Source organism: Macaca nemestrina, chromosome 20, assembly GCF_043159975.1.
Source record: "Macaca nemestrina isolate mMacNem1 chromosome 20, mMacNem.hap1, whole genome shotgun sequence".
In the NCBI taxonomy this organism is placed as follows: Eukaryota; Metazoa; Chordata; class Mammalia; order Primates; family Cercopithecidae; genus Macaca; species Macaca nemestrina.
In genome coordinates this window covers 5219138-5235694 of record NC_092144.1, presented here as the reverse complement: position 1 = coordinate 5235694, position 16557 = coordinate 5219138, and the positions used below count along the sequence as shown (strand labels likewise).

Sequence of the window (16557 nt, the reverse complement as noted above, 5' to 3'; positions counted from 1 at the left end):
GTCAGGAGTTCAAGACCAGTCTGACCAACATGGTGAAACCCCGTCTTTACAAAAAAATACAAAAATTAGCCAGGCCTGGTGGTGCACGCCTGTAAACCCAGCCACTCGGGAGGCTGAGGTAATCCCTTGAACTGGGAGGTGGAGGTTGCAGTGAGCTGAGATCACACCAATGCACTCCAGCAGGAATAAGAGTGAGGCTCCCTCTTAAAAAAAACTTCGGCTCTATCCCCCATCATTTGAAGTTTATATATCATATGTACAAAACATATTTTCCCAGTTCTTTACCAGTCTTTCAATTTTGTTTACAGGTTTTGAGTACACTTCACTGTTTTTTGTTTTGTTTTTTTTTGGGGGGGGGGATGGAGTCTAGCTCTGTCATCCAGGCTGGAGTGCAGTGGTGTGATTTCAGCTCACTGCAACCTCTGCCTCCTGGGTTCAAGCAATTCTCCTGCCTCAGCCTTCTGAGTAGCTGGGACTACAGGCACCTGCCACCACACCCAGTTAATTTTTATATTTTTAGTAGAGAAGGGGTTTCGCCATGTTGGCCAGGCTGGTCTCAAACTCCTGACCTCAGGTGATCCACCCGCCTCAGTCTTCCAAAGTGCTGGGATTACCCTCGTGAGCCACTGCACCTGGCCCATTTCACTCTTATGTGGCCAAAGTTTTTAAAATGTAAATGGTTTGGCTGGGCGCGGTGGCTCACGCCTGTAATCCCAGCACTTTGGGAGGCTGAGGCGGGTGGATCACCAGGGCAGGAGATAGAGACCATCCTGGCTAACATGGTGAAACCCCGTCTCTACTAAAATTCAAAAAAAAAAAAAAAAAAAAAAAGCCGGACATGGTGGTGGGCACCTGTAGTCCTACTAGGGAGGCTGAGGCAGAAGAATGGCATGTACCCGGGAGGCGGAGCTTGCAGTGAGCCGAGATTGCACCACTGCACTCCAGCCTGGGCGACAGAGCAAGACTCCGTCTAAAATGGGGGGAAAAAAATAGTAAATGGTTTATACCTTCATGCTTGGATGTCCTCTTCCACACTGAAGGCTAAATAATATACCTGTATTTAGTTCTTTTGAGGTTTTAAACATTTATTCTCTCAGTTTCATGTTGAGTGAGACTATTCTCTCAATAGTTGTCCCATTTGGAAACTGATTTCCCAGCACCACTGACTAAATAGTACTTGACCCCGACACCAATTTGAAATGTTGGCTTCCTCAATATTATATTTGTATTTATGTCTGGGATTACTTGTTTCCATTCTCTTCCACTGATGTTATTCTTGTTCTAGTTTTAGATATGTGGCATTACCATGTTTTTCTAAACAGAAGATACTTGCCGGGCGTGGTGGCTCATGCCTATAATCCCACCACTCTGGGAGGCCGAGGTGGGTGGATCACCTGAGGTCAAGAGAAGAGTTTGAGATCATCCTGGCCAACATGGCAAAACCCCGTCTCTACTAAAAATACAAAAAATTAGCCGGGCGTGGTGGCAGACACCTCTAATCCCAGCTTGAGCTGAGGCGGAGAATCGCTTGAACCTGGGAAGTGGAGATTGCAATGAGGCGAGAACACACTATTGCACTCCAGCCTGGGCGACAGAGCAAGACAGACTGTCTTTAAAAAAAAAAAAAAAAGGAATAAAGAAAAAAGAAAAAGAAAAGACTAAGTAACTATAAGAAAAAGAAACTAAAGACGATTGGAAGGTATGGCTTAACTCCAGGTTTTTCTTCAAGAGTTTAGTAATTTTAGGCCGGGTGTGGTGGCTCACACCTATAATCTCAACACTTTCAGAGGTCGAGGTGGGCGCGTCACCTGAGGTTAGGAGTTTGAGACCAGCCTGGCCAACATGGTGAAACCCCATCTCTACTAAAAATACAAAAATTAGAAGGACATGGAGGCAGGTGCCTGTAATCCCAGCTACTCGGGGGGTTGAGGCAGGAGAATCACTTGAACCCAAGAGGTGGAGGTTGCAGTGAGATGAGATTGTACCACTGCATTCTGGTGTGGGTGACAGAGAGAGACTCCATCTCAAAATAAATACAATAAAAAGAGTTTAGTAATTTAAAAAAATGTGGAAAACATCAAGAGGCTGCATACTTTCTTAGGTTCCTATTTCTCCTGTTAGCCAACAATGCTAAAAACAGGGAAGTCATTTCCCGCAACTGTCCTTGTGCAACCTCCCAATTTTTCTTACTAATCAATGACTTATAACATTTGCAACAGTTCACAAGGGCAGGCATGCTGGCACCTTCATCCAAACAGCAGTATTAATATGGTCATTTGCTTTTTCATACAAATGATAAAATGAGTAGAGAACAGAAAAATGTAAACGATGATACTAGAAATAACAGAACTGAAGCAAAAATGTAAGTCCTTAGGCATGGCAAAAATGAAATTTCTGGTGTCAAGAATAGACGAGCTCAAATCAAACTCTTTGACTATCTTCCATGTGAAGAATAAAATCACATGGATGAAATCCATGAAATAGACTCTGGAAGACCACATCTCAAAGGCAAGGCATAACGTAGCATCGTTTCGTGTTTTAGAGCTACTGCCAGCATAGCTTCCTAGCATCCTTATGGAAGGCAGTGCTCAGCTTTTTGAAGAACGTAGGAGAAAAGTCGATCAGCCACACAGCCCTGGGAAAACTACTTCCTGCCAGGCTTCCTTCCCAACGTGAAGAATAGTCTCTTTTCACTTTATTTTCTTTCTTTCTTGTTTTTTTGAGACAGGGTCTGACTCCATCACCAAGGCTGGAGTGCAGTGGTGTGTCTTGGTTCACTGCAGCCGCTGCCTGGCTACTTGGGAGACTGAGACAGGAAAATCATTTGAACCCAGGAGGCGGAGGTTGCGGTGAGCTGAGATTGTGCCACTGCACTCCAGCCTGGGTGACAGAGTCAGACCCTGTCTCAAAGGGGGAAAAAAAAAAAAAAGTGGACAAGACAATAATTTGTTTATACTAGAAACTATTCTTGTAACTGGATAAATATGTAACATACTGGGGGGAGAAAAAAAGAAAAGTCAAAGACAAAAATCCCAACCCTAATTATTTGTATTGTAATTGAGGCTTAAAATATCTAATTCCATTCATATTTGTAGAATTACTTCATTTACAAAGATAGGGGACTATCAAACTAATAACAGAATTCAATACATGATGTTTTGGTCAGCTGGCTGGGAAATCCATCCCCATTTTATACCATTATTTATTTGGCAAAACATGCCTCAAGGTATAAAAAAGTTGGAACTCAACCCAGTGGTCTCTGTAAACATGTTGGGAAGAGATACCAGAGCACTACCACAGAATGATTATATTTGATAAAGTTGATACAATTCTGTGATACATACTTTGGTTTCTGTCCAATTCTATTCCAGATACTAGGAAAAATGTACGTTAACTCATCAGACACTTGCTGCCCTTCATAAGGTGTTTCTCTCTTCCTCAGGAGGGGTACTAGATTTTCATGAAACAGAATCAGGGTTTTCTACTTCTATGACCACTTTTCTCCCAAGCAGTATGTACAGGTACACTGCAGCCAAATCCTTCTTAGAAGACTCCCCCAAAGTAAAAAGTGACTGGAAACATCTAGAGAACACGCAATCTTCAAAATGTTTAATCTTCAATGTATAAAGCACATCCCTGACTGGAATGTTTATTAATCATCACTACTTGAGGAAAGACACTATCCTCCAGAGAAGAAAAACAACATGTCTAAAAAAGTGAATGCAAATAGGAAAAGTATAACTCTCTAGCAAAAACTAAAGAGCCATTGAGCCCCTCGAATCCTTCTACCTCAGCTCTTCACCCTAGTTTGTAGTCTCAGCTATAGGCATGACCGTTGTGGCCTCTATCACCTGCTTGTAGCTCCCTGCCTGGGATTCCGTCTCTTCCGTTCTGTTAAGCTTCTGCCTCAGAGACTGTCTTACCTCATCGCTGACTCTGCTGCCCTGGACTTCTGCTGAGATGCTCCCATAGTACCCAGGGCCACATGTGGGTGGTTCATTACTTTTTGATTTGATTACACAAACACACTTCCCTAATTATGCAAATATACCCATTAAACTTTACTGCAGTAACAGAAGATTCATCCTCCTAAGTACAGGAAGTATAAAGCTATTCATACCTTCCCCTTTCCCCACTTTCCTCGTAAGGGGTTACCAACATTCCCAGGTTGGTGGTGCTTCAGGACATCGTCTTGAGTCTACATACATTATAAAATACACATGGAAATAAGCTTGTGATGAGATGAAATCTTTTTTTTTTTTTTTTTTGAGACGGAGTCTCGCTCTGTCGCCCAGGCTGGAGTGCAGTGGCCGGATCTCAGCTCACTGCAAGCTCCGCCTCCCGGGTTCACGCCATTCTCCTGCCTCAGCCTCTCGAGTAGCTGGGACTACAGGCGCCCGCCACCGCGCCCGGCTAGTTTTTTTTTTTTTTGTATTTTTTAGTAGAGACGGGGTTTCACCGTGTTAGCTAGGATGGTCTCGATCTCCTGACCTCGTGATCCGCCCGTCTCGGCCTCCCAAAGTGCTGGGATTACAGGCTTGAGCCACCGCGCCCGGCCGAGATGAAATCTTATTGTTAGTGAGCAATGACAGCAAGTTACAGAAACTACTAACAGGCCATGGACATTTTTATGTACTGCATATTGATCCACCTCCATCTTTGACTCCATGCTATGGCAATTCCCCATGTTAGCTGCCTTCTCAAAAAGGCTGTAGCAGTTTATTGTCTCCAACACCTACACCTTCCCCAATACCCTTGCCAATGTGGGAGAACAGGAACTGTGTAAAAGAAAATTTTTTTGAGACAGAGTTTTCGCTCTTGTTGCCCAGGCTGGAGTGCAGTGGTGTAATCTCGGCTCACCGGAACCTCCGCCTCCCGGGTTCAAGCGATTCTCCTGCCTCAGCCTCCCAAGTAGCTGGGAGTACAGGCACGCGCCACCATGCCCGGCTAATTTTATATTTTTTTGTAGAGATAAGGTTTCTCCATGTTGGCCAGGTTGGTCTCACTTTACCTCAAGTGACCCGCCCACCTCAGCTTCCCAAAGTGCTGGGATTACAGGTGTGAGCCACCGCACCTGGCGGAACTGTGTACATTTTTACCAGTTTGATAGGCAAAAATCTTACGTCATTACAAAATTCGCTTTTCTCCAATTACCAGCAATGGAATCTTTTGGTCTCTAGGCCACGTCTGCTTTTTCATTTATCTGTGAATTGCTTGTGTATAGTCTCTGCTCCTTGTTGACCGAGTTGCCTGTTTTCCTTACTGATTTGTCAGAATATTCAATGCTTTCTGGATTATTAGTCTCTTCTTTATTCTGTGCTATAATATTTTTTTCCCAGACTGCTGCATACCTTATGGATATCTTTTCTTGACAGAGGCTTAAAACTTTTATGTAGCGAAATTTCTCTTTCTTTGTTGTTTCTCAGTTTTATTCTTACTTCAGGTCTTCCTTATTACTATATTATAAAAAGTACTAAACTAGCTGGAATTTCTTTTTTTCTTTTTTTTGAGACGGAGTCTTGCTCTGTTGCCCAGGCTGGAGTGCAGTGGCCGGATCTCAGCTCACTGCAAGCTCCGCCTCCCGGGTTCACGCCATTCTCCTGCCTCAGCCTCCCGAGTAGTTGGGACTACAGGCGCCCGCCACCGCGCCCGGCTAGTTTTTTGTATTTTTTAGCAGAGACGGGGTTTCACCGTGTTAGCCAGGATGGTCTCGATCTCCTGACCTCGTGATCCGCCTGTCTCGGCCTCCCAAAGTGCTGGGATTACAGGCTTGAGCCACCGCGCCCGGCCGCCAGGATGGTCTTGATCTCCTGACCTCGTGATCCGCCCGTCTCGGCCTCCCAAAGTGCTGGGATTACAGGCTTCAGCCACCGCGCCCGGCACTAGCTGGAATTTCTATCTTACACAAGAAAAGATAAGATTAGAGCTTTCCCCCACCACCAAATGAACAAACCCTCAAACTTTCTATTGTTCGCAATATCCTATCATCAGAATTGAGGAAATCCCTGTATTTTCCCCCCAGAATTTTAGTTTTTCTTGTGCATTTTCTTTTTAGACTATTATAGAACACATTATAAAATTTTCTTTTAGGTTACTCTGGAGAAAATGGACAATTTTCTGATAAAAAGTCATCACATCTAGGAAAATTTTCTCAAATTAGTCATTTCGCAGGACTTGAAAATTTTCTGTTAGTTGTATTTACTATTTAAGAATGTTATGTACATTTCAATGTCAATCTGGCAACATGCTTAATTCTTTGATTCACTGATGATATAACTGTCACCTCAAAAATCCTGGAGAATCAAGTGATTAATTGTAACCAGCTAGCAAGTTTGGCAAACTGTTCATGAGGGCTTTGTCACCTTTCTTAAGTTGTCTTTGGCTTGCTTCGGATTGATTTAATGGTACTTAATTTCATGAGGTACAGTCAGCCTGGTAGATCTCACAAACCAAGCACTGGCCCAGGAGCTGACATCCTAGCAGCAAAAGTACATCCAAGTTCCAAGACCCTGATTTCTAATAGCGCTCCTTAAAAGGGCCCAGGGCACTTGGAAGAAATGGCTGATCCTGGGGATAGGGCAGGAAAAGCATAAGATGAGACTCAAGTACCCTCCCATTCCAGAAGGTAAAAAACCGTTCAAAGAATGACATAGACATGTGGAAATGACAGGGAAGCCTGCCGGACAGGGCTTCCAACGGAATGTTTTGCACATTGTAGCAAATAAACATAAAGGCTTTCAACCTATGGAATAAATAAAGTTCACACAGATAAATGAGGGAGAAGGGCAAGCTATTCCTTGTGGCAGTAAACCAAGTAATAAAAAAACAATAACAAAATTAAAAAATCACCATTTGGCAACCACCAGAATAAATGAATGGAGACGAATTGGCGGTTGCTGAAACTAATGGAGGATGAGCAGGATATTTACACAGTCTCAAAGTATCTTCCCCACAAATATAACTATGAAAAGGAAGACAGTAACTTTCCAGTGGAGAAACCTGGCCAATAGCATTTAAAGTCAGTTAACATGGCCAGTAATGGCTCAAACAAACAGCATGTGCCTCTGGATAGCACACTCTGATGACAATATAGGCTGGGCGTGGTGGCTCATGTCTGTAATCCCAACTCTTTGGTAGGCCAAGGTGGGAGGACCGCTTGAGCACAGAAATTCAGGGTTGCAGTGACCTATGACTGCACAACTGCACTCCGGCCTGGGCAACAGGGCAAGATCCGGTTTCAAAACAAAACAAAACAAAAAACAGGAATACAACATGTCTGGTGTATTTCTGACAAGCGTATAACTTGATCCTTATTATGGCGGGGAGAACCCAAAACAATTCAAATAGAAAAACAAGCTACAAAATAAGTGTAAGTGTTCAAGATTAAAAGCTACAAAATAAGTGTAAGTGTTCAAGATTAAAGAAAACTAAGGAAACATGATGACTTGATGCAATGCATGACTGGACATTTTTTGTCTGAGTTACAGAGAACACTATATCAGAACAAACTACTGAATCTAAATGAGGACTAAGACGAGATGGCAGTATTATGGCAGTATTGTATCAATGCTAATTCCTTGATCTGGACATCTACAGTTAGGTAATATCCTTGGCTTTACCGCAGTATGTAGGGCAAAGGGGCATATGCGCCTTGCAACTTGCCAAGCGGCATAGTAAAAATATACATACAGGGAGAGAAAAGGATAAGGCAAATGTAGTCAGATGGCAACATTTGGGGACTCTGGGTAAAGGGTTTATGGGAATTCCTTGCATTATTCTTGCAACTTAATTAAGTGTGAAATTGCCAGAATGAACAAAAACGAAACAAAACAAGCCAGCAGCACAGGACTGGGTAACACTTAACCAAGCAAACAGGCCAACTTTGCATCTCCAGTTACAAAACATTCTCAAACACCATAAAACATCCTATTAATTTGTACTTTGTGATAATGTCACTACAAATAAATTCAGTTTCCTGGTAATTATTTTATTTTTTCGAGACAGGGTCTTGCCCTGTTACCAAGGTTGGAGAGCAATCACAGCCCAATCATGGTTCACTGCAACCTCAAATTCCTGGACTCAAGCGATCCTCCAACCTCAGTCTCATGAGTAGCTGGGACTACAGGTGCACGCCATCACACCTGACTAATTTTTCTAATTTTCTGTAGAGATGGGGTCTCACTATGTCACCCAGGTTGCTCTCCAACTCCTGGGCTCAAGTGATCCTTCCGCTTCGGCGTCCCAAACTGTTGGGCTTACAGACGAGAGCCATCTCGCACAGCCCCTAATAATTATTTCAAGAGTCTGCTAAACACATCAGTTGTGGAGGGGTACTGAGATTACTTGAGATACGCTTTCTGTAATTTTAAAGCATTTTGAATTCATACATTACAGCGGTCACTCTATTTTCAGTTAAAATCTTGATAAAACCTACCAATAGGTTTATCATAGTTGAAAGTAGTTGAAAATAATTAAGAAAACTTATAGACCTGCCTTATTAGATATCAAAATGTACTGTAAATTTCTAGAATAAAACTGATTACAAGAAGCAAAACAAAACAACAAATGAGACACAAAAGAGCTAGTATTGCTAGTATTTTACATGAAGTTCTAGAACGGATAAAACTAATAGTGAAAGTAATCACAACAGCGACTTTTATTTTTGCAGGGGAGGGGAGATGCACTGGGAGGGGCAGAAGTGATCTTTCTGATGACAAATGTTTCTTTTCTTTTTTCTTTGAGACAGAGTCTTGCACTGTTGCCCAGGCTGGAGTAAACTGGCATAATCTCAACTCACTGCAACATCGGCCTCCCAGGCTCAAGCGATTCTCCTGCCTCAGTCTCCCAGTAACTGGGATTACAGGCACCCGCCACCATGCCCAGCTAATTTTTGTATTTTTAGTAGAAACGGGATTTCACCATGTTGGCCAGGCTGGTCTTGAACTCCTGACCTCAGGTGATCTGCCCACCTCAGCCTCCCAAAGTGCTGGGATTACAGGTGTAAGCCACTGCACCCAGGCTAAATGTTTCATATTTTGATCCCTACTACCTCACACCACATGCAAAATACATTCTAAATGAATTAAACCTCCAAATGTAAAATGTAAAAATAAAACCATAAATCTTATTCTCTCTCTATATAACATAGTATAATATATATATATTTTAGACTGAGTTTCACTCGTTGCCCAGGCTGGAGTGCAACAGCGTGATCGCGACTCACTGCAACCTCTGCCTCCTGGGTTCAGGTGATTGTCCTGCCTCAGCCTCCCAAGTAGCTAGGATTACAGGTGCCGGCCACCACACCCAGACAATTTTTTTATTTTTAGTAGAGACAGGGTTTCACCATGTTGACCAGGCTGGTGCTGAACTCCTGACCTCAGGTGACCCACCCGCCTTGGCCTCCCAAAGTGCTGGGATTACAGGCATGAGCCACCGCACCTGGCCTTAGAGTCCTATTTTTTATAATTTAAAAGCAAAGAAGTCCTTTTAAAGCACAACATAAAATCTAGAAGCCTAGTGATCAAAATACCACAAGTCGAATCAAATGACAGATTAAAACAATAGGAACATTTTATATAGAGTCCTTTTAACTCAATAAGACAAACAACCCAGCACAGAAATCGGCAAAGGGCATGAAAAGGCCATTCAGACAACACAAATGTCCAATTATCAGAAGCAGAAGCAGTATAATCTGTGAAGAAATGCAAATGAAAGTCTCACCTGCAGAAAAATGCAGATAAATACAATGAAATACTTTTCTTCTATTTAACAGGCAAACAAGGTAAGTTTGATGTTGAGTTGAGTGAAATAGGCACTCTCACCCACTGTTGGGACAGTTTTTTGGTTTGTTTGTTTTTTTTTTTTTGAGACAGCCTCACTCTGTCGCCCAGGCTCTCGGCTCAATGCAACCTCAGCCTCCCAGGTTCAAGCTATCCTCTTGCCTTAGCCACCTGAGTAGCTGGGATTATAGGCGCCCACCACCACACCTGGCGAATTTCTGTATTTTTAGTAGAGACGGGGTTTCACCATGTTGGCCAGGCTGATCTTTTGATCCGCCCACCTCAGCCTTCCAAAGTGCTGGGATTACAGGCGTGAGCCACTGAGCTTGGCTGGGACAGCTATTTGTAAACTAGCTATGTGAAAATAAAAGGCCATATCCTTGGACTCTAGAATTTTCCTTTCACTGAGTTATCAAAAATTATATTACTTTGACCACACAAAGCTATTTATCTCTGGTTTGTGCAAACGCTGAACATTGGAAGTACCAAGTGCTAACTGGAAACAAAGATCTCCAAACGTCTAGTAATAAAAAGACTGATGGGCTAAATTGCCTTATATTTACTCATACAGAAGATTATTAGCCTGTTACAGCAGGCTATTATGAGATTTTGTACAGCAAGATCGGGGTTTTTTAATGAGAAAAATATATGCATACAGGTGTGTGTATATACCCTTATCTTTACTTTTTTCCTTTCTCACTCTGTGCCCAAGCTGGAGCGTAGAAGCACACTCACAACTCACTGCAGCCTTGACTTCTTGGGCTTAAGCAATCCTCCCACCTTGGCCTCCCTAGCAGCTAGGACTACAGGTGTGTGCCACCATGCCCGGCTCACTGACTTTTAATTTTTTGTTTTTCTAGACACAGGGTCTTGCTCTGTAACCCAGACCTAAGTTTACTTTTAAACATTATACATACACACAAAGTCTGTAGAAGTATGCTTAACTTTTAGTAGTGGGCTGTTCCCTGACTGTGAAGAAACTTCTGCTTTTTACTCCCATGCATGTATTTTAAAACCTGGCGGGCACAGTGGCTCACACCTGAAATCTAAACGCTTTAGGGGACTGAGGTGAAAGCACTGCTTGAGCCCAGGAGTTAAAGGCTGCAGTGAACCATGACTGCGCCACTACACTCCATCTGAGGGACAGAGTGAAAACCCATCTCAAAAACAAAACAAAAAGAGCAACAAAAGCCTGTAGTACAAGTACTTGCGTTTATCAGAAGAAAAAGGAAAACAAAAGAGATCCACAGGCTCTATTTTTTCCTATTACGATTTCTTTCCCCATTGGTTTTCTAGGACTCTTTCCCTTGGCAGAAGTTTACTTGAGTAAAGGCAGAAACATGAAATATATCATGAGCCACAGAAGTGACTTCGTTCTGCTGTTCTCCAGCGCTTACCCCAAACACTGTGGCTGACACTGGGGCCCGCCTCTCAGATATTTAAACTCAATACTTCACCACCAAGTATTAGTTATGATCCCATTTAGTTTTGGGCCCTAAGAACCAGGCCTTCAATTACAGGTCGGGCATCCCTATCTGAAACTCTGAAATCTTCTGAGCACTGACGTATCGCCACAAATAGCAAATTCCACACCTGATGTGCGGTGGGTTGCAGTCAAAACGTTAGCGAAAGCTTTGTTTCATGCACAAAATTATAAAAAATATGGTATAAAATTATCTTCTAGTATAGAAGAAACAAATTTTTTGTTTAGATTTGGGTCCCAATCCCAAGATTATCTCATTATGCATATGAAAATACTGCACAAAATCCAAAAAACGAGGCCGGGCGCCGTGGCTCAAGCCTGTAATCCCAGCACTTTGGGAGGCCGAGGCGGGTGGATCACGAGGTCAGGAGATCGAGACCATCCTGGCTAACACGGTGAAACCCCGTCTCTACTAAAAATACAAAAAACTAGCTGGGCGAGGTGGCGGGCGCCTGTAGTCCCAGCTACTCGGAGGCTGAGGCAGGAGAATGGCGTGAACCCGGGAGGCGGAGCTTGCAGTGAGCCGAGATCGCGCCACTGCACTCCAGCCTGGGCGACACAGCGAGACTCCGTCTCAAAAAAAAAAAAAAAAAAAAAAATCCAAAAAACGAAACCCTTCTGGTCACAAGCATTTCAGATAGGGAAAACTCTACATGAACCAAGAGAACATTCGGTCCACAAGCCCAACTTCAGCTGATTCTTTTTTTTGTGGGGATGAAGTCTTGCTGTCCCCCAGGCTGGAGTGCACTGGCATGATCTGGGCTCACTGCAACCTCCGCCTCCCGGGTTCAAGCAATTCTCCTGCCTCAGCCTCCCGAGTAGCTGGGGTAAATTACAGGTGCCCGCCACCATGCCCGGCTAATTTTTATATTTTTAGTAGAGACGAGGTTTCATCATGTTGGCCAGGCTGGTCTCGAACTCCTGATCTCAGGTGATCAGCCCGCCTCAGCCTCAGTGCTGGGATTACAGGCGTGAGCCATGGCGCCCTACCTTGGCTGATTCTTAAGCCATTAGTTGAGTGTTACCAAGTTAAACCATTGCAGGGGAAAGAAACATAAACAAGATACAGCCCTAGTCCTCAACAATCTGGTCTTGACAGAAGGCAAGATGACATAGATATTAAACCAAGGTATAAGGAACTATGCCACGGGAAGACAGAGGACCCAAGGAGACGAGCTGCTATTGGTGGGATGGATCAGTTGTCTTTTGAGGAACTAGGTCTCTAAGGCAGACAGATGGGGAAGGGTGGGCACAGCGACGACGTCACAGAGAACCAGGAGAGTAAATCATTTGTTTGGGGCCTGACACACAAACAAAGCACAGTGTGGGGGATGGGCGAGAGAGATGTGGGTAAGATGGTGAGAGTCATGTCATGTGAAATGTAACTTTTACTGTATAAGCAGTTTTTAAAAGAAATGTTAAAGTGACAGTTCTGTTTGAGCCACGTGATATTTAAAAGGAATGTTATTTTCTACAAGTCCAAGCAATAGGAGGCTTGGGCAGTCCTAAATACTTCGTGGACTCCAGGTTGGAGTTCAGTGGTGCCATAACAGCTCAGTGCAGCCTTGAACTCCTGGGTTCAAATGATCCTCCCGCCTCAGCCTCCCAAGTAGCTAGGAAAACAGGCGTGTCTTGATGCCTAGTTACTTTTTTTTGGCGGTGGATAGAGGCAGGCCAGGCTAGTCTCAAACTCCTAGATTGAAACTATTCTCCTGCCTTGGGTTCCCAAAGTGTTGGGATTACAGGTGTGAGCCACTGTGCCCAGCATTTTTTTTTTTTTTAAAGAGACTGGGTCTTGCTCTGTCACCCAGGCTGGAGTGCAGTGGTGCAATCATAGGTCACTGCAGGCTTGAGCTCCTGGGCTCAAGTGATTCCCCCTCCTGAAACTCCCAAGTACCTGGGACCACAGGTGCATGCCATCATGCCTGGTTAATTTCTTTTTGGTGGAGATGGGGGTCTCCCTGTGTTGCCCAAGTTGATCTCAACCTCCTGGGGGTCAGGTAATCCTCCCGGCTCAGCCTCCCAAGCAGCTGGGACCACAGATGCATGCCACCACACCTGGCCTTTTAAAAGTTTTTTTTTTGTAGAGTTGGGTTTTGCTATGTTGCCCAGGCTGGTCTTGAACTCCCAGGCTCATGTGATCCTCCTACCACAGCCCCGAGTCGCCTGGGATTACAGGCACACGCCACTGTGACTGACTCCTGAAAGACTCCTTACTTAAGAACTGCTGACAATCTACAGAGGAAAATGAATAAAGGGCAAATACTCCTTCCATCCTGTTGGAATTCCCAGACACCAAGGAAACAAAACACAGTAGAGAGATCTTTAAAGAAAATGCAAAGCTTCGCTGAAGGCTCCCAGTTCAGAGTGGTTCACAAGGCCAATGCACAGACAAGTACATGAGGCACATTAGCAATGAATTTGTTTTGAAGAAAGCACTTAACATGAAACTTGCTTATGAAATCCTCCATACCTTTGCTGGACCTCTTCGATGTTTTCTTGTTTCCGTCGGAGGTAATTTCAATTTCGTCAGGATTACCACCTTCATCTTCAATTGCCTAAAAAGAAGGGAAAAGTAAAGTTGATCCAAAAAGCCAGCACACACACTGCTTTCAGAGAGCCTTCAGGTGACAAGGAAACTGTATTTTTAAGATCAAAAAGCTGCTGCTGCCCTCACCGCCCAGGGCCTGTGGCCCATCCACTCATCTGTTATCTTGCTCTACACTGGAGACCGACTGACGCCACCAGTTCTTAGCTGGGTGGTCCCAGGAGGGTTTACTTAGGTGCTCAGTTTCTGCTTCTTCCTCCGGAACATGCGGCTAATAATAATATAGTACTTACCCTGGAAGACTGTTGTGAGGGTTCTATTAGCCATGAAAAGGAAGCACTCAACAAACAGTAGGCTTATCTGGTTCATCTTCTTCCTAAGCCCAGAAGAACTCAAAAAGGGAAAGGCACACTCTCCAATTTCTTCTGACTTTACTCACAAAATACTCTTTAACCCTCCAGGGACTCCCTCCACGCCGTGCCTGTACTCAGTACTGTGTGGATGGAATACTAACACTCACTGGTTGGGATCCTACTGTGTGTTACACACGAGACCAGTCACGACATGCATGACCTTATCTGATCCCCGTCATGTACATTCACGACTGACTCCAATACCTCATTCTCAACCACTACGTGATTGTGCCTCATCAGATATTAACAATTTCTTGGCACACCCAGCCTCCCACCCCAGGACTCTGTCATTCACTTCAACAATGCCCATTATCAGCACAGTGACTGGCATCAACTAAGCCATCAGTACAGAACACGTCAATCATGATGACATTGCTAGAAACTTAGCTTCAGGTTAAGTTTTACTGGTAACTTTTCCAGTCTTTACTCTCCTGTCCCATGAGCACAAGTTTTGTTCACATCATTTCATGTACTGTTTTATTTGCAGAGGTTTGGAACCCTCGAAGTTTCCCAGGTGGGTAAGTCTGAATTGAGATAGGGCCTGGGGATTCCACAACTCATCTTTACCAGCAGCAACAAAAATCTCTCCTCTCAGAAGCCAGAAAAGGGACTGAAGTTCTTTCCTGGGATTAACGAAAAGTACAATCACCAAGTCCCTCATCCTTTTCCCAGGGACAGGCAATTCTGAAACACCACTAGGAAAAAAGAAGAAATGTCCTAGGCAGGTGTTTCATTTCCCCCTTTTGCTCTTTTGCCCTTCCTGGAAAAATAAACCAAGAAAGGGACAACAACAGGATGACAGAAACGGGAAGAGAACGAGATCAGAACACTCCAGACTGGCTTGGGTGAGTAGCAGACAGGGATATGGGCTGGCAGTATTCGTGTTTTGGGACTACATCTTGAAGAAAATGAAAAGGAGAAGGAAGAAGGAACAAATCTGTGCTCTCAGAGATGACAGTGAGTGATGGGAAATCTGTCACCAGCTTGACAGGAAGGTTCAATGCCATCACAACAGCTTTTCAGGCCTATGGACCGTCCGGGGAGAAAAAAAGGATAAAGCCTCTTAATTTGGCTTAGCTGATGGGAGGCCGCCAATCTCCACTGTCTGCGTTTTCTCTGGGTAAATATGTAGATCAATGAACTTCCTGCCTTGTCTGAGCAAAGAGAGAATCCACAGTGAAAAGAAACCCAAGTTTGAGCTTTTAAAAGGCCCATGTGACTCTGGCCAAGACAACTATCCACTCGAGCCCAGGGTTTCTCATCAGGAAAAAAAAAAAAAATCTCTACTTCTCATCACCAATTAATAATAAAGCCCTGCGATCTCCGTAGTTCCGGAGCCAGGATGGTGGAATGTCGTCACCAGCCCCACTGCCTGCAGGGCCTGGGAGGGTGGGCGGCCAGGCGGAGCGACTACAGGGGAGAGAGGTCCCAGAGTAGCCAGGTGGAAGAAATGCAGAGAAAGAAACCGACAGGAATAAGGAAACCGCAGGCGGCTAACCTTTACTTGACTCTCTGCTTTTCCAAGGGATCCCTTTGAATCCCCCAAGGTAGGCGTTAGAGCCCCCGATCTGCAAATGAGGACTCGTGGTGGCACAGAGAGGAGAAGGGAATCGTGATGGCAACCACACACCGGAGTGTTTACATGCGCCAGGCAGCACGCCAAGCCTGCTCCACGCAACCTTATTTAATCCCCAAACCAAAGTCCTATTGCTTTTTTTCTTCTTACAGAGAGAGAGAAAAAAATAAATAAATAAAATAAAAAGGACTCAGAAGGGGTTCAAGGTCTTCTATGCCCAAGATCAGGCCACGGAGAGCTGGCAGGGTTCCCGAGTCCAGAGAGACTGATGGACCAGGGGAAGCCCAGGCTCTGCCCGCCTCCCGGGCAGTTCTGAGGCTGGTTTTAAAGTCCACCCCGGGTCTCCCCTCATTTCACATTTCGGGTCGCTATCGTCAATCCCACTTTTCCTTCCTGCCCTGTTACCTCACCGGGCGAGTACCGGCAAAACGGGAAAACGGGGTTGTGGTCGTTTTTTCTATTTTTCCCTTTGAGTCTGTCCCCCGGGTGTCTCCTTTGAAAATCTGCCCCGATTCAGGCTGGTCGGTCCCCCGTGGGTCACAAAATCTCTTCCCAGGGGAAACCACGCAGCAGGCCCAGGAATCCCACGGCCTGGGTTCAAATCCCGACGCCGCCCGTCCTCGGCCGTGTGACCTTGGCCGAGTCCCTTCCCCTCGCCTAGGAAGTGAACGTTTCAGGGTCTCCCCTCCAGGTACGGAGGCGGGGACGAGACGAGGGGAGAACCCTCCTCTCGGGGGACGATGTCACCCGTCACC

General features: G+C 44.7%; 1 protein-coding gene across 4 annotated transcripts in view; it reads right to left on the bottom strand.

Annotated features, from left to right (window-relative positions):
* Positions 1 to 16557, bottom strand: part of LOC105484998 (scaffold attachment factor B) — a 47145-nt gene that overhangs the window by 30027 nt on the left and 561 nt on the right. For all 4 annotated transcript variants that reach the window (XM_071087712.1, XM_071087714.1, XM_071087713.1 and 1 more), the window contains exon 2: positions 13739 to 13823. In XM_071087712.1, the coding sequence (XP_070943813.1) occupies positions 13739 to 13823 (85 nt within the window). The remainder of the gene's footprint in view (positions 1 to 13738; positions 13824 to 16557) is intronic.